The following is a 25,032-nucleotide window of genomic DNA, read 5'->3' as shown; positions in this document are numbered from 1 at the left end:
AGATTGGCGTCCGAATTTTCAACCAGATAGTGAAACTATAGATGAAGTGGCGGTGTGGGTGAGAATATTGGGCCTGCCTATTGAATATTATGATCCGAGAGCCTTGACGGCTTTTGGAAATCGTATCGGCCGCACCATTAAACTGGATGGAACGACAATCAAGCAGGAAAGAGGAAAGTATGCGCGTATTTGTGTGGCAGTTAACTTAACAAAGCCACTTCTAGCGATGTTTAATATTGAAGGAAGGAGTTACAAGATTGAATATGAAGGGCTCCACTTGTTATGTCTTTCTTGTGGACATTACGGACATTACTAGGAAGGGTGCAAGAACAAGGAGAAGGTGGCTGAGGCTAGCATGGAAGGAGCAAATGAAGACATGATCAATAAGGTGCATGACAAGAATACTGATGGAAACCAACAACTGCTACTAGGAAATATCGATGGTCCCTTGAAAAATTTTCAAAAGCGTAGACGAGGAAAGAAAGCAGTGGATGGCCGGAAAATGTCTGCTCCGGCGAGAATTAATGCAAGAGCCCAGATCGGTGGATCTAGATTCCTAGCTTTGGAAAGTTCTGATGTGGAAATTAGGGATATTGATGCAGCCTTAAAAGAAGGAGTAATGGAGGAGTTATTGGAGAATAATGCATATTCTCTAACGGTCTTAAATAAAGGAAAACAAATTGATAAAGGAAAAACAAATTGATTATGCTAAAAACATTAAAAGGACCAATGGGACAGCTGGTGCGTTACACATGGGAAATTCTAGCAGTGGGCCAAAGAATAATCAGGATGTGGAGTTAGTCAAATCGTTAAATACTTTAGGTATTAATGATGAGCACAATCATGGAAATAATAATAATAGGAAAACAGCAGGAAACACAAACAGTGGTGGCAGGAAGAATAAAAATGAGGTCAAAAGTAAATATGTTTCACTGGCTACACGTGGCGGTATCCAAATGAAGGATAAAGTTATTGGAATGAGCAAAAAAGGTATTGAAGGAATCTTTGCTCAGCTAAAACCAGGAGATAATGCTATGGCCGACACTTTTGACACTATTAATCTACACATGAAGGAAACAAGTACAGAAGTGGGGGATAATAATATGAACATAGTCGTACATGGGAATAATCATTTGGAAGATTCTCATGCAGAGAAATGTTTTCAATTCAATTTTGATAAGCCTCCTAATATAACTCCCCAGTTAAAAGATAAAAAGTTATTACTAGATCCAAATGCCAAACATGTTTTGGAGCCGATAGTGTTTGTTGAAGAGAAGACCAATCAAAATGCACGAGATATAGTGGAGGAAGACGAGGCAGTAGGGGAAACCCAATGGACTGCTTAAACCTTTTTTCTTTGCTGGTTTTATGATGTGTACAAATTTAAAAGTAATGGTGTGGAATTGCAGAGGAGCAGCTGGCAATTCCTTCCATAGATACTGTAAACATTATGTGAATATTCATAAACCAACTGTCCTGGTGATCGTGGAAACTAGATGTAACCCTACTATCTTAAGTAACTCTATCAATCGGTTGGGATTTGATATTGTTGATAGCATAGAGAATAAAGGGTTTGCGGGTGGCATTGTGGTGGCTTGGAAAAATAGTGAAATAAAGTTACATGTGTGGCAAAAAATGAGCAGTTCATACACTTTAAGGTTGTTATGGATTCTAATGAGGATTGGTGGTTCACAGTGATGTATGCAAGTCCTCTGGAGAATAATAAGAAAATTATGTGGGAGGAGCTTCACAAATTAGCCGAAGATACTCATGGACCGTGGCTTGTTGCAGGAGATTTTAATGATATTGCCCATATCGAGGAGAAAAGAGGAGGGGTGAAAGCTTCTATGAGCAGATGTACCAGGTTTCGTAACAGTTTGCAGATGTGTAAGTTGACTGACCTTGAAGCTAGAGGCCCAAAATTTACATGGAGGGGGCCTGTTTTTCATGGAGGCCAACGGATTTATGAGAAGCTTGATAGAGCAGTCAGTAATGATGAGTGGAGATTACTGTTCCCCGAAGCCTTCGTGAAAGTTCTGATGAGAGTAGAATTTTCAGACCATCATCCTATTATTATTAATCTTAAAGAGGATAAGCATGTGAAGTACCATCGGCCTTTCCGTTTTGAGAATGCTTGGCTATTAAATGAAACCTATGATAGCATGTTGCATGAATCCTAGAATGAGGAATTACATATTACTTCCAATCTGAATAATGTGGTGGAAGGAATTCATCGCTGGAAGTTTGAAAACTTTGACAAAACAATAAGAAGCAAGAAAGAAATCATAAGAAGGTTAGAGGGCATTTAGAAAAAGCTGCAGCTACATGATAATGATTGGGGAATGAGAAAATTAGAGGCTAATTTGCAAGAGGAATTAAGTAGAATTCTTAATCAGGAAGAATCGATGTGGCACCAGAGAGCTAGAACTTTGTGGTTGGCGGATGGTGATCGTAATACGCGATATTATCACATGAAAACTATTACAAGAAGGAAGAGAAATAGGATTATGATGTTAAAAGATGATAATGGGGAGTGGATTGAAGATATGGAGGAGTTGCAAAATCATGTCACGAGTTTCTACCAGAAGTTATTTGCGAGCCCTAATAAGTGGAGTAGTTGGACGCAGACGCATTTAACGTACCCGAAGCTCAATGAGGATAGTCTGCAGAACCTAAGTAAAGATATTAGTAGTATGGAAGTTAAAAAAGCTGTTTTTTCTATGAAACCGTGGAAAGCTCCAGGTCCTGATGGCTTCCCAGCTGGCTTTTACCAAAAGGCGTGGACTACAGTAGGTACAAGTGTGAATAATTTTGTGCAGAATGTGTGGAAGAACCCTGGAAATATTGTTGAGGTTAACAAGACTGATATCTGCCTGATTCCTAAAGTTGATCATCCGCATACGGTGCAACAATTTCGTCCAATATCATTATGTAATACACTTTACAAAGTTATCACGAAAGTGATTGTTGGGAGACTTAAATCTCATATTCAACATCTAGTCTCTCCGTATCAAACGGGCTTTGTTCCCGGTAGATCTATCCACGAGAATATCATCATTGCTAACAAAGTGATTCATAGTATGCACAAGAAAAAAGGGAAACGAGGGTTCTTTGCTATAAAAATTGATTTGTCCAAAGCCTATGACAAACTTAGCTGGGAATTTATATGGAGAACTATGGAGGAGATTGGTCTGCCGGCTAATATGATAAATGTCATAATGCATGGAATCACTAGTGTAGAGACCAATATAAATTGGAATGGGAATAGGGGAAAGTTTTTCAAGCCGCATCGAGGGATTCGTCAAGGGGACTCAATTTCACCTTATTTGTTTATTCTTTGCATGGACAAACTTTACCATCTGATAGAACATGAAGTGAATCAAAAGAAACTGAAGCCTTTTAAAATGGGGAGGAATGGAGTGAATATTACTCACCTTATGTTTGCTGACGACTTGCTAATTTTTGGTGAAGCTCATGAAAATTAGATGGTGTGCATCAAGAATATTCTAGACAACTTTTGCAGGATGTCTGGGAAGGAAGTAAGTAATGACAAGTCAAGTATTCTTTTCTCTATAAATGTGGCTAGCAGATTAAGAGCCAATCTGGTTCATATATCAGGCTTTAGGGAATCTAGGAATCTTGGTAAATATCTTGGGGTGTCTTTAAAAGGGAATAAGTTGAAAAGACAAGACTTTGATTATATTATTGAGCAAATCTCACAGAAGTTGGCTAGCTGGAAATCCAGGCATCTTTCTCTAGCAGGTAGGGTTACTTTGACAAAGAGTGTTATGGAAGCAATTCCCATTTATCCGATGATGACGAATCGTATTCCCAAGGCGTGTATAGATAAAATTCATAAGATCTAAAGGAATTTAATATGGGGGGACAATGAGATAAAGAAGAGGTATCATGCAGTCAGCTGGGACATGAGTACGAGAGCTAAAAAGTTTGGGGGTCTCGGGCTTCGTAAATTGCATGTGATGAATGATGCGTGTATTATGAATTTGGGTTGTAAAATGATCAATGGTGATAATGATCTTTGGTGAAAAATTCTCAGAGGGAAGTATAAAGGCGATGGTCATAATGGGAAACTAACTTCTAAGAGCACTGACTCCAACCTTTGGAAAGACATTACAAAATCCAATGAGAAATTGTTGGAGCATGGGCAGTGGAGGATTGGGGATGGGAAGTGTCATACCCCAAAATTTTCCCATCACATTTCAATATATCTTGGCTCAAGCAGTCTCCTCAGGCTCATATGATATCCAATTGCAAGCATGTTCACTCTCCTCCAAAACAATAAGGACCAAAACTAGGGTTTTGTTTCTTTCCAAGAAAAATCAACTTCTGATACCTCAAGTGGACTTCATGGTCTCTCATATTCTTCAAAGGATCCTCATGCCAAGTTCCAAGCTCTGGTTCCTAAGACTGCTCAATCAACAGCTCAAACGGTCAGCAGTCGACTAGTTTGACCTAAAAGTCAACTGTGGTCAAAGTACAGTCAAAACTCCTGATTTTTTGTCATCAACCTTATTTTGAAGTATCATTAATCATTTGATCAATGATTGATCATGATTCATCAAGAAAAGATTAGAAATCAACAAAAACCTAAAGTTTCTAAATTAGGGTTTTCTAGAAGAAAGTCAACTGAACTTTGACCAGCCATAACTTTCACATGGAACATCTGAAATTTTCCATCCAAAGCTCATTTTAAAGGAAATTGAATTCTCTACAACTTTGTCTCTCACGTGCCAAGGCTAAAAATGCTTCATTTGAGAGATATGGGTCAAAAGATTAGAGGTCCTCCAAAAAGTCAACAAAAACACCTTTTGGGTCAAAGCTCATAACTTGAAAATGGAAAACTCAATTAAGATGAAACCAAAAGGGTCATTTAGAGGACATCTTGGGATTTCTAAAAAGTCCTAGAACATGGTCATATGATAAAAATTGAAGGAGATACGAGGCTCAGAAGTTGGTCGATTTTCAAGAAATATACGAAACCCTAATGGAGCAATTTTTGACTTTTAAGAAAATGTGCCTAAGTTGCTGTTTCTAAACATGCTTGTGATGATATTTAGGTACCATGAATTCATCTATCAACTTCCCATGATTTTTATTCATTTTATTTTGAATTATATACATTTTAATTCAATTTAAAAACAATTAAATCATGAAAATTATTTAAGGAAGGCGTGTTTATAATTTGTCATCATATTTATACCACAAAATAACAAATAAACCAAGGGAGATTCGTGGAAATTGGCCTAGGAAAGGTTGGGTTCAAAAATAGAAAGATTACACACATATTCACTCAAACTTCCAACTCACCAAATAAGCAAGAGCCCAAGTCCAAAAAGAACCCTAATTCACTCTCTTATATATGCACAACAACACTCAGCAAGGGGGAGAGGAGGATTGGCCGTAAGAACCCTAAAAAAGAGGTTTCCAAAACTTCAAAAATTGGTGGAAGTTCGAAACCCTATCTTCAGCCATATTCAGTCAATCCCAGCCCTTGCATCTCCCTCCTTGACGACTCAGGAAGCCATATAACTCAACGAACAAGCCCAGAGCACGTGGAGAGGCATCATGCTATTCAATCACGGTTTGCCTTGTTCTTGAATTCAAACTGTCAATTCACGCACTCTAAATGATTTATAAGCATATACTCATGTTCATATTGAGGTTTAAAGCCGTTTAGAACCGTCGTTTCAAAGTTTTGATGCAGAATGGAGATTTCACCATTGTTAGGGCATGAAGGAAGAAACTTTCGAGTTCTTCTATCCAGGCCATTTTAGAATGTATAAATGTCACCAACGAGGTCGTGACGTTCCGATTAAGAGGTCTGGGTCTCCCTTGTCCTTGTTTGATTGCTTTTTACGAGTTTGTTAATTTTGCAGCAATAACTACAAAATATCCGTAGCAAAACCATAGCCATGCCAAAGCAAAAGCGTAGAAAAAATCTTGGGGCTGAATGAAGAAGATGATGATCAACGAGGGACCCACGAACGATGTGTGTGCAAACGTGAATGGCTAGTCAAAGTCTGTGTTCCCTCTCTCCAGTTTCTATTGGGTCGCGTCAGAATCCCAAGGGTCCACTTTGACTCGTCGTTTGGATTCCCATATGCAATTACTTTTAATATTTATTAATTGGTTGTTGTATTTTTAATGAGTTGAACGCACAGTACAGTTGGTGAAAGGGAGAGTTTTGGGACTTAAGGGTTCACGGTTCGAACCATGCCTGCGAATTTTATTTTTACAACCTAAAGCGCCTTGCAGATCCAGTGCACCCGTTCTCTGCTGGCTTACGGTGCAACTTTCCATCTCCACCGTTGGAGATCTACTCGCTCAGATCAAAGGGCCTCAGGGGCGCCTGTCCACCATGGACCTTCAGAAACATGTCACACAGGATCCAACGCCCTATCCTGGTTTGTTTATTTATTTATTTATTTATTTTTGTTTTTTCTTTCTTTTGGCTTTTCTTTTCTTTTTTTTTTTACTTTTTTATTTCTATTTTAATTTCTTTTTTTAACATTAAACTCTTTTTTAGATTAGCTTTTCTAGGGTATTAAATTAATTAATTTTTTTGGGTAATTAGTTGTTTAATTAATAATTAGAACAGTTAGATTAATTAATTAATTAATTAGAAAATTAGGGTTCGATTAAATTAATTAGGTTTTATAACCAATAATTCATTTTAGGTTTTTTGGCCTCACGAACCCTAGGTAACCTCAGGTAGGTGTTGCCCATTAACACAATTTCTAAACCTCACAAACCTTTTTAGGTCACAGTAAGTTTTCTTAAATAAACTTTGTAGGTTTATGATTAGGGTTTTTATAGTAATGATCAATTTAATATCATTAGGTATTTAGCCATTAACCTTACAGGTTTAGGTTTGCCATTAGGTTTGTTAACCCTGATTTTTTATTTGCAAATTTCTCCTCTCATCCCACACTCTATGATTTTCGCGTGCCTTTTTAATTTCTCTTTATTAATTTTGGTTTTATTATTTATCCTTTTATTTGCCTCAATACTATTGCTTGCTATTATAAATCATGTAACTGCTCACAGGTTGTATTGCTTGCTTAGAATGTTCTCCGTCATTTTTCCTCGCATTTTTTTACCAATTATGTAACTGCATTCGGGTTGTATTGCTGTGGCCATAAGGCTTTATTTCCCGCCTCATGATTTCTGTTGTAATTATAAACTTGCGCTATTTTCTGCTATAACTGCGTGGTTAGTAAATAGGGAGTGACAACTAATAATTAAACGTAGCTAATAAACGGTAAAGATAAATATTCGAATTAAACTCACGTGATTGGTGCACACACACACACACCTTTAAGGTAACCACTCTTATGCTGCCTTCTCGATCAAATAGTCAAGTCCCCTTCGGATGTAGGGATACCTTAGTTTCCTGCCTACGAATTCAAATCATCATAGTCCCTTTGGTAAAAGATCATAGTCCCTTTGAGTTGCCTATGAATAAAATGATCTCGTCCCTCGATGTTGCCTCGATAAATGATGATAGTCCCTTCGAATGCTAAGGTATCCTTACTGTTGCCTAAATGACTATTATATCCTTCCCTTAGACTACCTGCCCTCTTTATGGTAGGGACAGTCTTGTGGCGAACGATTATTCTCGATGACCCTTCGATGACCCGCACATCCAATTGAAAGGCTTCCTACCCTCTCATGGTACAGATAGACCCTTTCGCCCGAAAGACTTAAAGAACAAGAAAGACAATCTTAGGGTAGGTGTTCTTGAATGCTTGCTCACACAATCAAATCAAATTCAAAATACTTTTCACACCTCCTTTTCAAAACAATTCAAAAAGGCTACACTTATTTGCTAAAGTCCTTATTCAAAATCTTTTCAAACAATTCAAACAAACAAGTGAGCCAAACAATTAAGAGCCCATGGATAACCATGGATACAAAGGGTGCTTTAAACCTTCCCTTTGTATAACCTACCCCCCGAACTCAAAATCTTTCAAAGGTCTTTCCTGTTCTTTTTGCCTTTCCTAATTGGATAAAATAAAAGTCGGTGGCAACTCTTGCTATCCGCACATTTTCTTTAAAAGTCAGTTCACCGTGTTACAGAACTGACGACTCTGCTGGGGATTTTTTCGAATAAAAGAGGGGTTACCTTAAAGTTTAGGATCACTTAATGTTTGTTTTGCTTGCTTTATTTTTTCAGGGTTGTTTCGGGAATTAAATGAAGGACGAATCCTATACCCGGATTCAAGTACACTTAAGATAGGAGTGGCATAGTCATGGCGACCTCTTTCACATATGTGGGAGATGAGTCAATATGAAGTTCACACTTGAGTTAGGACTCCATAGATATATGCACACTTTTCTCAAATGAGGGAGGTCTATGTATGTAACTTTGGGTGCGCCGGAGCTTAAGGACCTTTAGTTACCCTTTAACCCATCTTGGCCTTTAGGACGTAGTGGGGGGGGGGGATACTCTTGACAAATGTTGAGGGCCTAGTCGCTACCCGATACTACAACTCAGATAGGTTCTTTCTTAAAGTATCATTGCATGATGCGAATGCATCATGCCCGAGGGTGGTTTTGAAGGACTGACAATTCTGGGTAACTTTGTAGAACATGTTTCCGATTTCATCCTTATCCTTAGAAGTACCTTTTGGGAAGGGTAGTTACCTAGTCAAACTCCATGCAAGCCTTATACCTAAGGACATTTGTGTGACTTGCTTGTGTGTGCTACTAACCCTTCTATTTCCTTGCAGGATTTGCTTGTAGGACATTCGTCCTTATTACCTTATGCTTTACCTATTGTATGGCATTCGCATGACATCATGACATCATGACATCGTAACATAACATGTTAACTAACCCTTTCAAGGATCTTAGGAATTTAGGGCGCACAATTTCAGGTGCCCTTATCAAAGGACTAAATTCTCATCAAGGGGCAAGAGGATTTAGTTTCCTCTAGCCATATGTCTTCCAATTCAGAGACTCTACACCTATCAAGGGGCAAGAGGATTTATTTTCCTCTTTCCGTATGCCTTCCAGTTCAGAGACATCATACCTATCAAGGGGTAAGAGGATTTATTTTCCTCTAACCATGTACCTTCAAATTTAGAAGTATCCCGAATCAGAGGCGATGACCCACACAATATGGTAAGCTTGATTCTCAAAGAAGGATGTTCAAAGACGAAAGTCAGAATTCTTCAGAAAAAGATGCGACCAATTATTTTCTTACGTCGCAAACTAAATTTCCTATAGATCCTTGAAAACATTGCATCTACATTCATAAACATTGCATAACAGGTTTCCGCAATAGGCTTCCCATTCTCTCTCGCTGTTTATTTTAGCACAAATAGATCTCGAGCAATCAGTCAAAAATCTTCAGGCTCAGAATATTCGGTTCCAAGTTTTGAATCTGATCTTGGTCAAGGGGCAAGACGAGTTAAAAAACCTTGTTAAGCCAGAAGAAAACGGATTAGCATATGCGGCAAAGCTTACTCCATTGCACATGCCATTATCTCAAATTTTGCAACAACTGCTCAATCAAAACTTGATAACCCTATTGCCTCCATATTCAAGTCCTGTCAATCCTGCTCTTGGGTACAAGTACAATGCAAGATGTGCTTATCAGTCGAATAGTCCTGGTCATGATACAAAGGATCATGGACCATTGGAGCATAAGATCCAAGATTTAATCGACGACAAGATCACTGATTTCAATTCACCTGAAGGACCTCATATGACTGATGTTGCACATAACCAGAAAGGCCTTAATGAACGCAACCAATTTGTGGGGGCAGTTCTGATCTCTACACCAGCTCCACAACAACGACGCAAGCCAGATGCACCTAATCGTCAATTCACCAAAATTAATATGACATTGGCCCACGCATTACAACATCTGTAGAAGATAGAATTGATTACTCTGAGGGACCCTCCTAAGAATCCTAACACCTACACTCTTGGCTATAAACCCAATGCGAGGAGCGCGTACCATTCCAACAGTCTTGGACATTACACAAACAATTGCTGGACATTGAAGAATAAGATTCAAGATCTGATCAATGACGGAGAAATCAAATTCAACTCTCCTGAAACTCCTGTGGTGATCACCGCTCCTATGCCTAGTCATGACAAGACTGAATGACGTCTAGACGGACGAACCTTTGGATCATTAGATCTACTTTCATTTGCAAGTTTCCTTTTTGTTTGTTTAAACATTCAACTCGTGATAGAAATTATCTGTTTTAATAATCATCATCAGTGCATTGCATATGTTTGTCTTGAAAAAATTATTTCACTATCACTCATTTTAAATTGCGTCTTTACTTTGCATATGTTTTGTGATATTCGACTCCTGCTAAAGCTGTATTCCTTTTAAGGGAGGATGACGAAAATGATACCGCAACCTCATACAGTATGCTTTTGAACGGACTATGTTGACAATGTACAGACATTGTTTCAATTCCTAAACAGTGGAGATATAAGGATGATAATCACTCGTCAATTCCTTTGAGCCTAAGAAGTAGAGTTTCTTTCTCATGCAAATCAAACCCTTAATCACAACCTGGGGCAGGGTAGTTACTCAGTTAGCTCAATTATACTAGCTGTCGTTTACAAAAATAATGATAGGTTCCCGCGTCCATTAAGTTAGGTAGTCAATATCCGTCAAAAAGAGAAGAAACTGTTAAGTTAAAACCTATGAAGGAGATTTATCAAAAATCAAAACATCCCGCTGACTGTAATCTCAAAATAAACAGTTCAGGCAAAAGTTACGGATAACAAAAAGGAGGTTTCTAAAAATCCTCGACAAAAGAAAACATCTCAAAAGAGGTCACTACAAATCCTCGACAAAGAGAAAGTATTACGAAAAACAAAAAAGGATGACTGCCTGTCCAAATAAACTGTTGTGCTGAAACCACCGTCAAAATGTCAATGTTACAACTTCAAGCTCTGCTAGAACTCAAAACGCAAAGTTAACTGAGCATAAGATCGAAAAACATCACGAAGATTGGGAAGGGTACAAATAAAATTTGAGCCTTTTATCCTTTGTTTCTTAAACTGTGAACCAAGCCACGTTACAACCCTTGAAAGTCCTAACTGAAGCATGGTTAGTTCGAAAGCATACTGTCACCAAAAAGGTATCATGACTCCTTAAGGTTTACCACAAATGCTGAGTTAATATTTCATCACGTTTTTATAAACATCGCGCTTTTACATCTCCAGTTTAAATGTTTTCGACAAACTCAAGACAAACATATGCATTGCATCTCATGAATACATTATTAAACATATTCTGCTACATAATTTCAAATGTTAGCAACAAGGAAGAACTTGCACAGGGTACAACTAATGACTAACAGTTATCCCAACAGAAAAGATCACTCCAGAAGCAATGTCTCCTACGTATACAAGGGGCACGACGTGTTTTGTCCGATCAATCTGGGGCAATCAGGTCAAGATTCCAAGAATCTCTCAAATGCCAAACAGTCAAAGGCGTACATCCCAAGTGGGTTTCAAACTATTTCCCGATCAATTTGGGGTAATCAGGTCAAGTTTCAAAAAATCTCTCAGAAGCATCAACAATCAGGGGCATGAACCCAAGTGGTTCCGAAGCTACTTCCCGATCATTCAGGGACATCATACTAAGTATTAGGGGCATGTCACCCAGAGTACACATCTCATAAGGTCCTCGTGAAGCGAATCTCGTCATAATTCCCTAATAGCTGGGGCAAAGTTATGCAAGGCATGTTCAACGCTTCGATCAATACTCATTGGCGCTTCCAATCAATACGAGTCCAGGAATGGCAAGTGCTATAATCACTGGGGGGGCAACATTCAAGACATCCATATCTTCCCACAAAGCTGGTTTCACAGGATCATATCCCCACAGAGTAATCATTAAGAAGATACCTTCAAATGTTCTCGTCCCAACAAAGATATAATTCCTCAACAAAGTTTTACATCTTCGACGCTGCCGATTCCCTGACTCTTTTCGCTTCTCCAAACAAGGTTATTCATCTCTCTTATCCCCAGTCAAGGTAAATCAAGATCAATCATTCAAATGGCTCTCATCCCCAAGCAGAAGCCAAAAATCCCCAGCTAAGTATCCTCGGGTTCTATATTCTCCACAACAGTCAAGGATTTATTTTCCCCGCCAGACGCTGCTACAATCTTCTATCATTATTAACAAACATTTTGCATTCATACATCATATGCCTCATGGCACACACATAACATATATACGCCTCATGGCATATGCATACAAAATTCATTCATTTCAAAAATAAACATTACAATACATGCATCACGACATTGCATAAAATTAATACTGCTTTTTCAGTCTATTCCTACATATAAATAGTATCCTCTAGATATAGTGCAAAGGTAATCAAGTCAACGATTTAATTCTGACACTCATTCAAGACAGAGATTTAGTTCTGATACTTAATTTTGGATATCTTCCAAAGATAGTTCAGAGATAATCAAGACCAAGATTTAATTCTGATACTTAGTTCCGGGTATTCTCCAGAGATAGTTCAGAGATAATCAAGACGGAGATTTAATTCTGATACTTAGTTCCGGGTATTCTCCAGAGATAGTTCAGAAATGATCAAGACCGAGATTTAATTCTGATACTTAGTTCCGGGTATTCTCCAGAGATAGTTCAGAGATAATCAAGATAGAGATTTAATTCTGATACTTAGTTCCGGGTATTCTCCAAAGATAGTTCAGAAATGATCAAGACCGAGATATAATTCTGATACTTAGTTCCGGGTATTCTCCAGAGATAGTTCAGAAATGATAAAGACCGAGATTTAATTCTGATACTTAGTTCCGGTATCTTCCAGAGATAGTTCAGAGATAATTCAGACCAAGATTTAATTCTGATACTTAGTTCCGGGTATTCTCCAGAGATAGTTCAGAGATAATCAAGACAGAGATTTAATTCTGATACTTAGTTCTGGGTATTCTCCAGAGATAGTTCAGAGATAATCAAGACAGAGATTTAATTCTGATACTTAGTTCTGGGTATTCTCCAGAGATAGTTCAGAGATAATCAAGACAGAGATTTAGTTTTGATACTTATTTCCGAGTATTCTCCAAAGATAGTTCAGAGATAATCAAGATGATGATTTAGTTCTGATACTTAGTTTCGGGTATGCTCCATGAATAGTCTAAAGATAATCAAGAGACTTAGATCTAATTCTGTCACCACGAACAGTGCTGGTATGATCGACCTCCAACAAATACTTCTCAATACAAAGGATTCAGTCTAACGTACGACTCATCCTAGGATGCAACCTGACGTACGGTGCATTCTAACAACTATTAACACAGAGGACCTGGTCTAACGCACGTCCCATCCTTCAGCCTAACACACGGCTTTCCAGATATCTACCGATGCAATTGGATCCGGTCTAACGCACGACCCATCCTTCAGCCTAACGCACGACTTTCCAGACATCTACTGATGCAATTGGATCCGGTCTAACACACGGCCCATCCTTCAACCTAACGCACGGATTTCCAGACATCTACCAATGTAATTGGATCCGGTCTAACGCATGACCCATCCGTTAGCCTAACGCACGACTTTCTAGACATCCACCGATGCAAAATTGGATCTGGTCTAACGTACGAATCGCCCTAAAAAGTATAGCCTAACGTACGACTTACTTTGACACTTAACAATACGATGGATTCAGTCTAACGTGCGACTCATCCTAAGTATATCCTTCACATATAGTCTAACATACGACATATTCTGACTCTCAAACCTATCAAGTCAGGTGGCATCTTTAAGCCCACTTCATACTCCCAACATCCAGATGGCATCCTTTAAGCCCATCTCAATCAATTCTCTCAATAACTGGGTGGCATCTCTAAGCCCATCCCCGATAGTGCAAATTTCTGGGTATTCTAGTGTTCAATCCTCTTCTACCTTCAGATTCCGACAGGCACACATGTCAATCTACATCCTCAGGTATAAGAAGATTGAACAGGGGTAGCTGTTATACCCCAAAATTTGCCCATAACATTTCAAGATATCTTGGCTCAAGCAGTCTCCTCAGGCTCATATGATATCCAATTGCAAGCATGTTCACTCTCCTCCTAAACAATAAGGACCAAAACTAGGGTTTTGTTTCTTTCCAAGAAAAATCAACTTCTGATACCTCAAGTGGACTTCATGGTCTCTCATATGCTTCAAAGGATCCTCATGCCAAGTTCCAAGCTCTGATTCCTAAGATTGCTCAATCAACAGCTCAAACGGTCAGCAATCGACTAGTTTGACCTAAAAGTCAACTGTGGTCAAAGTACAGTCAAAACTCCTAATTTTTTGTCAACAACCTTATTTTGAAGTATCATTCATCATTTTATCAAGGATTGATCATGATTCATCAAGAAAAGATTAGAAATCAATAAAAACCTAAAGTTTCTAAATTAGGGTTTTCTAGAAGAAAGTCAACTGAACTTTGACCAGCCATAACTTTCACATGGAACATCAGAAATTTTCCATACAACGCTCATTTTAAATGAAATTGAGTTCTCTACAACTTTGTCTCTCACGTGCCAAGGCTAAAAATGCTTCATTTGAGAGATATGGGTCAAAAGATTAGAGGTCCTCCAAAAAGTCAACAAAAACACCTTTTGGGTCAAAGCTCATAACTTGCAAATGGAAAATTCAATTGAGATGAAACCAAAAGGGTCATTTAGAGGACATCTTGGGATTTCTAAAAAGTCCTAGAACATGGTCATATGATAAAAATTGAAGGAGATACGAGGCTCAGAAGTTGGTCGATTTTCAAGAAATATACGAAACCCTAATGGAGCAATTTTTGACTTTTAAGCAAATGTGCCTAAGTTGCTGTTTCTAAACATGCTTGTGATGATATTTAGGTCCCATGAATTCATCTATCAACTTCCCATGATTTTTATTCATTTTATTTTGAATTATATACATTTTAATTCAATTTAAAAACAATTAAATCATGAGAATTATTTAAGGAAGGCGTGGTCATAATTTGTCATCATGTTTATACCACAAAATAACAAATAAATCAAGAGATATTCGTGGAAATTGGATTAGGAAAGGTTGGGTGAAAAAATAGAAAGATTACACACATATTCACTCAAACTTCCAACTCACCAAATAAGCAAGAGCCCAAGTCCAAAAAGAACCCTAATTCACTCTCTTATAGATGCACAACAACACTCAGCAAGGGGGAGAGGAGGATTGGCCGTAAGAACCCTAAAAAAGAGGTTTCCAAAACTTCAAAAATTGGTGCAAGTTCGAAACCCTGTCTTCAGCCATATTCAGTCAATCCCAGCCCTTGCATCTCCCTCCTTGACGACTCAGGAAGCCATATAACTCAACGAACAAGCCTGGAGCACGTGGAGAGGCATCATGCTATTCAATCACGGTTTGCCTTGTTCTTGAATTCAAACTGTCAATTCATGCACTCTAAATGATTTATAAGCATATACTCATGTTCATATTGAGGTTTAAAGCCGTTTAGAACCGTCGTTTCAAAGTTTTGATGCAGAATGGAGATTTCACCATTGTTAGGGCATGAAGGAAGAAACTTTCGGGTTCTTCTATCCAGGCCGTTTTAGAACGTATAAATGTCACCAACGAGGACCCGACCTGGTTAGCTTCTGTCTAACGTCGCTAGTTGTCAGCTGAGCGAACCTTGTTGTGCGGAAATTTTTCTAAACTTTAAAATAGCGTATCTTTTGATCCGTGTATCCTTTCTTAGTGCCGTTTTGGGCGTTGTAAAATTAATTAAATGTTTTATATGATGAATGATGAATATGGGCAGTGGCCGACTTTATTTCTTTAAAACTCAATTTAATTACTTGATGAGAATTGAACATTGTGTGCATATGAAATGTGTGTGACAATGTAATTGATGTGATGATGACTCGGCTGTGATTATTATTATGATTGTGATGAATGCATGACTATTTGAATGATGTTGAAAACATGTACATACTTATTCGGTGACGTGGTGTGGATATGAGTTATTCATCGTGATCGGTGATGTTTTAAGTATGTTATGTGTGTTTATTCATTCATATGCATTCGGTGATGGATCCCGGTGATGTTTGGATCGATGGTGGACATAATTCTCATTGTGCGGAATTTGTGTCGGTGGGCCGTATCTCGATGAGGCGTAGATCGGTCAGGTGGATTAATTCCACGATTTATTGGTACCACATGCATAGTGTCAGTTGTGTCATATGCATTTTGTCATAACATGATTGTATGGATTTCAGTGTTATGCGGTGTAATCTATTTTGTATGAATTGATGAATAATAGTGGTGAATCTGAATATGTATGATTGGGTGAACGATATATTATGATGCTTGTTGCTTATGAATTGCATAATATTTACTAATTGAGAATGAGACTCACCCTTACATGTTGTCATTTTTAGATTAAGGAGTAGCGACATTAGTGCTCAGTGAGGATGACTCGTAGAGCTTATCCGTTTATGTTGGGTCGTGTCGGTCATGCTCTGATCTTGTAACACTGGGGAACGATAGTTTTAGAGTTTTATGAGATTATTCTATTTCATTTGGTGTTGAATTACATTTCATTGGTCGTATTGATGATGTTTCATATTCCGCTGTGATAAACATGATTATGTTCTGGTAAATCGTTTCCTAATGAAGCATGACTTCGATCATAATTGGTTTATTTGTTTTTAAATAATTGTGGCACCCTTGTGTTTATGTTTTTACTATGATTATTTATGTAAATTGTCGCGGGGTTTAGAAGGGTGTTACATTCTGCACATTGATCTTTTTGGCCCAGTCAAAACTGCATCAATCAGAGGCAAGAAATATGGATTGGTCATTGTAGACGACTACAGCAGATGGACTTTGGTAGAGTTCTTAAAACACAAGGATGAGTCACATTTTGTGTTCTTTGACTTCTGTAATCAGATTCAATCTGAAAAGGAATGTAAAATCATAAAAGTCAGAAGTGATCATGGTGGTGAATTTGAGAACAGACTCTTTGAAATTTATTTCAAATAAAATGGTATTGCCCATGATTTCTCTTGTCCTAGAACTCCACAACAAAATGGAGTTGTAGAATGAAAGAATAGGAATCTACAAGAAATGGCCAGAACCATGATCAATGAGACTAATATGGCTAAGCATTTCTGGGCAGAAGCAATTAACACAACTTGTTATATTCAGAATAGAATCTCCACCAGGCCTATTCTAAATAAGACTCCTTATGAATTGTGGAAGAACATAAAGCCCAACATTTCATATTTCCATCCATTTGGATGTGTTTGTTATATTCTGAATACTAAAGATCATCTGAACAAGTTTGATTCCAAAGCTCAGAAGTGTTTCCTTCTTGGATATTCTTAACACTCTAAGGGCATTAGAGTATACAATAATGAAACTCTGATAGTTGAGGAATCGATCAATATCAAATTTAATGATAAGCTTGGCATTGAAAAGCCAAGGCAGTTTGAGAATTTTGCAGATATAGACATCTCTAACTCAGATCATGAAGAACCCAAGGGAAAGGATGTATCAAAAGATCAAGTTGCAGCGTCTTTAGAGAATCTCAGAATATCTGAAGAGCCAACACTAAGAAGATCTTCTAGAATCAATTCTGCACATCTAGAAGATGTTATAATCGGAAAGAAAGATGATCCCATCAGAACAAGGGTATTCCTAAAGAACAATGCAGAATGTCAATTTGGTTTAGTATCTTTGATTGAGCCAACTTCTGTTGATCAAGCTCTGGAAGATGCCGACTGGATAATTGCTATGCAAGAAGAGTTAAATCAGTTTACAAGGAATGATGTTTGGGATCTGGTTCCAAGACCTAAAGGATTCAATATCATTGGAACAAAATGGGTCTTCGGAAACAAGCTAAGTGAGAAAGGTGAAGTCATCAGAAACAAAGCCAGACTGGTTGCTCATGGCTATAGTCAGCAAGAAGGTATTGACTATAATGAAACCTTTGCACCAGTGGCCAGGTTAGAATCTATAAGATTATTAATTTCTTTTGCCACTCATAATAACATCACTCTGTATCAGATGGATGTTAAGAGTTCCTTTTTAAATGGTTATATAGATGAAGAAGTTTATGTTTACCAACCTCCTGGTTTTGAAGACTCTAAGTCTCCAAAACATGTTTTTAAATTAAAGAAATCATTATACGGATTGAAGCAAGCTCCGAGAGCTTGGTATGAAAGATTAAGTTCTTTCCTTCTAGATAATGGTTTCACAAGAGGAAAAGTAGACGCAACCCTCTTCTATAAAACCTATAAAAAGGATATGTTAATTTGTCAAATTTATGTTGATGATATTATTATTGGAACATCTAATGCTACACTTAGAAATGAGTTTGCTAAGTCTATGCGGGTAGAATTTGAGATGAGCATGATGGGAGAAATCAAATATTTCTTAGGCATTCAGATCAATCAAACCTCTGAAGGAACATATGTTCATCAGACTAAGTATGTCAAAGAACTTCTGAAGAAGTTTAATCTATCTGGATCAAATAAGCAAAAACTCCAATGCATCCAACTTACGTATTAAGTAAGGATGAGGTAAGCAAGAAGGTAGATCAGAAGATCTACAGAGGTATGATAGGATATCTTCTTTATCTGACTGCTTCTAGACCTGATATTTTATTTAGTGTATGCTTGTGTGCTAGATTCCAACCAGATCCAAGAGAATCTCACTTAACTGCTGTTAAGAGAATTCTTAGGTATCTGAAAGGTACTACTAATGTTGGTTTAGTCTACAGAAGATCTGAAGAATACAACTTAGTAGGATATTGTGATGCTGATTACGCTGGAGATAGAGTTGAAAGGAAAAGTACTTCTAGAAGCTGTCAGTTTCTGGGAAGTAACCTGATCTCCTGGTACAGCAAGAAGCAAGCAACAATTGCACTCTCTACTACAGAAGCAGAATATGTAGCTGCTGCTGGATGTAGTACATAGATGCTGTGGATGAAGAGTCAGCTAGAAGACTATCAGATATATGAGGGTAACATTCCTATATTCTGTGATAATACTTCTGCTATTTGTTTATCTAAAAATCCTATTTTACATTCTAAGGCTAAACATATAGAGATTAAACATCACTTTATTAGGGACTATGTTCAGAAGGGTGTTCTTTCTTTAAACTTTATAGATACAAACCATAAATGGGCTGATATCTTTACAAAACCCCTTGCAGAAGATAGGTTTAAGTTCATTTTGAAGAACATCAGTACGGATTTATGCCCAGAATGAAGGTGTTGAGATGATCTGATATATGGATTAGTTTGAAGATGTTGATTTATTTTCTTATCAGATGTTCTGTTTATGTATGTTCATATGGATACTCTGAATCTGTTATCACTAACGTTTCATGTGTCTAAGTATGATACAGAACTTCTGTTAAAGCAAAACAGCTGTCACCAGCTATTCCAGATGATGACCACGTGTTCATTCTGAAGGGACAAGCATACGTGCAGTTGATGAGACGCCGCCCTAGGTAACTGTGCAAATCTTTTCAAATCTCATGCTATCTCCACTAACGTCTCTCAACATTAAATGTGATTGATTCATATTCTGTAACCGCTTGCATTCAGAATTTCATTGCATTTCTATTTCAAGTTCGTGTCTATATAAACCCATCTCATGTTCATTTTCTCTCTTTTCACTCCTTCATCATTTTCATTGTTTATGTATTTCTGTCTCCTCTTTTGCCTTCATAAAAACCCTAAATCTAAGAAACCCAGAAATCTCAAGGGTTCTTCAATGGCTTCTTCTTCTACTCAACACAATGCTTCGTCTTCTCAGCAACAAGAACAACAACAACAGCAACAACAATATGTTCTCTCTCCTTGAAGACTTGTCTGATTCCAATGGATGAATTAGAAGTTCTTTGTGAAATGATGGTTGATTTTGATAATCTACAGAAACACAACCTTCACCTGAAGAATAACATGTTACTTCAAGGTTGGGAACCGTTCTTCAACCGTTTGATTGGAGTAGTATATCCAGAATTGGTTAAAGAATTTTGGTTTCATGCAATGCTCTTGCCAAAAGCAATCATTTCCTTTGTTTGTGGCCAAGAGATCTCCATTACAGAAAATCTGATCAGAAGATTGATAGGTCTGGAAGGTTGTGAAGGTGCTTCTGGAGCTATCATAGGTAGAACAGATTGGGACGTTGTCTATGCTGAAATCTTCAAATCTGGAAAAGGCTCTACTAGAATCAAGGATTTGAAGAATCCCTACAGAATATGGGCCAAGATCCTTCTGGGTTGCATCTACCACAGAAAGGCAACTGTATCTCCCAACTACATCAATCAGGATCAACAATACATTCTGTATTGTATTGGTCAAGGCGAGAAAGTGGATCTTCCTTATATTCTGTTTATCCACGTGTGGAATCATGTGAGGGACTCTAGAGAACAAGCCAGATTGAAGACTCCAAAGATCAGAAGGAACATCATTCCCTTTGGAAGGTTGATTTCTGATATTCTAGTTGAAACTGGATTGATTGATGATCTAGTAAATGCTGGAATTGTTAAGGATCTGTATGCAACGTGTGGAAGCACTATAAATGCCCACACTCTGAAGAAGATGAAATTGATAGAGACCATTACCGCTACTCCCAGAGTGGTAAATGAGATCTTGACCAGAAGGGTTCTTGCTCTGGCTGATTTTGAGATGTTCTTCAAGAATGACCATCCTAGCATCGTCCTCTACTATCTGGAAAAGTGTCAAAAGGAAGGCTCTGAGTATGATCCTGTATGGGTAAGCAACAGAGTGCTTCCCACTTTAGCTGATCAAGTGCAAGAGAAGGAAGAGGAAGAGAAGAAGAAAAAGAAGAAGAAAGAGAAGAAAGACAAGAAGGAAAAGAAAGAAGAGAAGAAAGAAGAAAATCAAGAACAGAAAGAAGAGAAGAAGGAAAAGGAAGAAAAGAAGGAGAAGAATAGGAAGTCTGTTTGAGACGGACCTTCCAAGCCTCAGAAGAATAAGAAAAAATCTTCAGGTATTTCTATAACTGAGTCTGTTCCTATTCCTATTTTAAATTCTGAACATATATCAACAGAATCTCCACCAGAAAAATCACCAGAAATTCATCCTCAAACCACCAAAACCTCTAAATCTCCATCTTCTGCTTCCTCCAAATCTAAAGGCAAACAACCTATCCTTGACTCTGAACCCATTCTTGATCCAAAACCTCTAAACACCATCTTTCAAGATGAAAATATTTTCACTTCTGCTAAACCTCCACCTTCTGAAACTCAACCTCAACCTTATGACCCCCAACCAGTTGTTGACACTCCTGTGTTTTGCAACTTCAATCTCCCTTCTTCACCATCATCTTTTTCATCTGATTCATTCTTTCGCAACCCTCGCCCTTTTAAACCTACTCCCCAGAATCCTTCATCTCCACTTGTTGTCGTAGTCTTAGACTTTGACAATGTTGTTGATAATCAAATAATTCCAGCTTCTGTTGTTCCTGCTATTGAGGAAAACCCTGTTGCTTCTTCTGCTGGTCCTTTAACATCCGTTTTGTTGGAAACTCTGAAGGAACTTCAATAGAATCAAGCTTCAGTGTTCAATCGTCTGGATAAGCAGGATGACACCAATGCTGAATTCAGAACTTGGATGCAAAGAACTGAAGAATCTTCAAAGAAACAAGCAGAAGACACCGCTGAGATTAAGAACCTTCTGGCAGCCTTAGCTTCTAAGCTTAACCAGTCTTAGTCTGAGTCTTGTGTCTTAGTAGTCTTCTTTGTTTCTTGCATCTGTTTTGTTTTTGCATCTAATTGTACTCTTCCCCCTGGTTATCAATGAAAAGATTTCTTTCTTCACTTTGTGTGTCTTTCATCTAAATCTTTTATGCTTTTTGATGTTATGACAAAAAGGGGGAGAAACATGTTATTTGAATTGATTTATAATATCAGTTGTTGGGCTTAAGCCTCAACATTCCTAACAAATATTGCAAAGTTTTTTTTTCTGTCTCTGATAGTTTTGCAGGAATGTGTTACTCTGAACAAGCTCAAAAAGGGGAGAAATGTATCTGAAGAAAATCTTCCAAAGATTTGAAGCAAATAAAGCTTAATGTTCTGATACAAGAAGTTTCAAGATCAGAAGCAAGCTATGCTCTGATACAAGAAGTTAAAGCTCTGCACAAAATGTGAAGGAAGTCATTTTGATGCTCTGATAAAGCCAAGTGCTCTTAAGAAAGATTCAAAGCTCTGAAGCTGTCCAATAGAAGCTCTGAAAGGAAGCTCTGAATCATCTGAAGATTAAAGTTCAACGTGAAAGTCTCATATGAAATGGAAAATACTCAGGGAAGTCTTTTATTTATAAATTCTTCTAGTATTAATTTCAGGGGGAGATTGTTAATCTTAGGGGGAGACATATTCATACACTCTGATTAATATGCTTTTATGCTATATCTGTGTATTGTCTTTTTCATCTGATATTCTGGATACAGATTCATATCAATTCTGTATGTTTTTGTCATCATCAAAAAGGGGGAGATTGTTAGAACATGAAATGTTCTGATCAATATTCTTAGTTTTGATGATAACATTATATATATGAATTTTGTATAAGACAATGTGGTACTCTAATTATTCACGTTTTCCATTTCAGGAAAAGTCTAAAAGAGTATGCACAAAATCAGCATTCAGAAGCTCTGACCCAGAATATCTGGATGGCTTCATCAGAACATGGTCTGGAAGACATCAGAAGATGGTCATGAGAAAATCAGAACTTGATCTGGAAAGCATCAGAAGATGGCAATCAGAAGCAAGGCTCTGAAGATCTGAAGGTATCACGCTACAAAGCACTTCCATAGTCTGATGACTGAAGTTGCATCTGCACCAATGCTGAAGACTCTGATATTCAAACGTTATTCTAATAGTCTGGGTCCAGAAGCAAGTACAAGATGAAAAGGCTACAATGTCAAATCTGTCTGACTGACAAAAGGAACGTTAGAAGCTACAAAAGGCAAAGTCAGCAAAAGCAGTTGAAGCATGGCTCGAGGTAGTTGAAAAAAGAGTGAAACATTAAATGCAGCAGTGTACTATTCACGCAAAGCATTAAATGCTCTCAACATTCACATTTTCTCACTGCCTATATAAAGAAGTTATGATGCTGAAGCAGCTAACGAATCTCTCGCTCTAAGTACCAAAATGCTGCCAAAACGTTATCACACAAAAACACCAAGAAACTTCATCTTCAACCTCAAAACATTGTAATATCTTAGTGAGTGTTTAGAACTTAATCTTAAGAGAAATATCACTTGGTGATTATAGCTTATTAAGAAGCAATTTAAACTCTTTTTATATTTGTTTACATATTTGTAAAAGGAATTTCCTAGAGTGATCAAGTTGTGATCTGTATACTCTAGAAGACTTAGAAGTTGTCTAAGTGGAAAACCATTGTAATCAAGAATGATTAGTTGATTAAATCCTCAGTTGAGGTAAATCACTTTGTCAGGGGTGTACTGGAGTAGTTTGGTTAACAACGAACCAGGATAAAAATAACTGTGTGATTATTTTTTATCTACCATTTTTAGAAGAAACCCTTATTCAATCCCCCCTTTCTAAGTGTTTTTCACTCCTTCATTGCATAATTAACAAATTCTGTCTTCCAAACTTGCTGCTTTTCTCTACCGACGTGGCAAATGTCCCAACTTGATTAGTCCGAAATAATTAATTCAACTTCCCTCCAACAAAAGCATTGTCCAACAGTTTCCTCTCATAACCCAAGTGAAAGTACCTTTTCTTCTCTGCAGAAGCTTTTCATTCTTCATATTTAAACCATGTTCCTTTCTTCCTCATCTTTGCATTTAACTACAATATTATATTGTTCTTCCTGAGACCATTTCTTTAGAAAAGCAACGATTTTTACGTGTTCTCTTCTGTGCATTTAACTACACTTTCTTCCTCATCTTTTTTCCGTATGTAAATATATCATCTAACTACCATTTTTACCTCACTTTAATGGAAGTTCTACATTTATGTGTTAGAAGTGAAAAACCATGGTTTTGTAAACATACACTATTTAGAAGTTCAACGTTTTTACGTTTTTCTTCCATAAATATCATGTCTTTACATCCTGTAATGTTAAATGGTTAGATTGTGTTTTTTTACCCACTTTTCATCCCTTTTAGTTATTATGTGTTCTTCATGAAAAAGTTTGGTTTTTTAAACTTCCTTTATTTAGATTTTTGAGTTGAAAAAGCTTGGTTCTTTATGAGTTCTACGTTTTTGAGTTTTTCTTCCGTAAAAATCAGTTCTTTACATCCTGTAATGTTAAATGGTTAGATTTTTTTACCCATTTTCATCCCTTTTAGTTATTACATTGAATTTATGAGAGGACAAATAAAATATTTGCATCCTTTTTCTGAGTTTTGATATTGACTTTATCGGTCCTTTTAGCCATTAGACCGTGTTTCTTGAGTAAAGGTTTAATTTTTACATTCTTGTCTGACTTTAGATACTACCTGTCACTGTAATCTTTATAACACCGAGTTTATTGAGTAATATTGAGTAAAGATTAAATCTTTACTAACTGACACTTTTAATACTACCTATCAAGCCTTTTGTTAACGTATTTTTTGTGAACATTTGACAGATTTGGAAAATAACAATGTCTATGAGATTAAGGAAAAACTATTCTCATGATTTTGATGTTTTGTTCTTCAGGAAACATAAGCCATGAGAATGAAATTGGAAGCTGTGAAACACAAAAAGTAGATTCTTTCAGCTGAAGTTGGGTAATGTCTTGTGATGCTTAATTGTTTTTATGTTTTTCATAGTTTTAAGTTGATTACTCATAGAGCTTATTTATTAATTATCACTATCACTTTTAACTACAGGAGATTAAGTAGAAAAGATGGTTCTTTTCATAAAGATAGGGTTCACTGTGGGAAAGAAGCCACAAAGAAGAGTGTAACTCCTTTTTTCGACTCGAACCAGAATTTGGTAATTATATCATATCATATGCTTTGTTTACATAATGAGTCCTTATTTGT

At 37.3% G+C, this 25,032-nt stretch overlaps 2 protein-coding genes across 2 annotated transcripts; both read left to right on the top strand.

Annotated features, from left to right (window-relative positions):
* The first annotated feature begins 1,697 nt into the window (after positions 1 to 1,697).
* On the top strand, positions 1,698 to 2,180 carry LOC131656479 (uncharacterized). Its single transcript, XM_058926191.1, has one exon. It carries the CDS (start codon positions 1,698 to 1,700, stop codon positions 2,178 to 2,180), a length of 483 nt encoding a protein of 160 aa, XP_058782174.1.
* A 17,709-nt stretch (positions 2,181 to 19,889) lies between these two features.
* LOC131656459 (uncharacterized) lies at positions 19,890 to 21,581 on the top strand. The gene is made up of 2 exons (XM_058926175.1): positions 19,890 to 20,786; positions 21,003 to 21,581. Exons 1-2 carry the CDS (start codon positions 19,890 to 19,892, stop codon positions 21,579 to 21,581), a joined length of 1,476 nt encoding a protein of 491 aa, XP_058782158.1.
* The last annotated feature ends 3,451 nt before the right edge of the window (positions 21,582 to 25,032 follow it).

This window comes from Vicia villosa, linkage group LG1, assembly GCF_029867415.1.
Source record: "Vicia villosa cultivar HV-30 ecotype Madison, WI linkage group LG1, Vvil1.0, whole genome shotgun sequence".
Lineage (NCBI taxonomy): Eukaryota > Viridiplantae > Streptophyta > Magnoliopsida > Fabales > Fabaceae > Vicia > Vicia villosa.
Note: the sequence above shows the minus strand (reverse complement) of the source record. Positions and strands in the feature narration are given on the sequence as shown.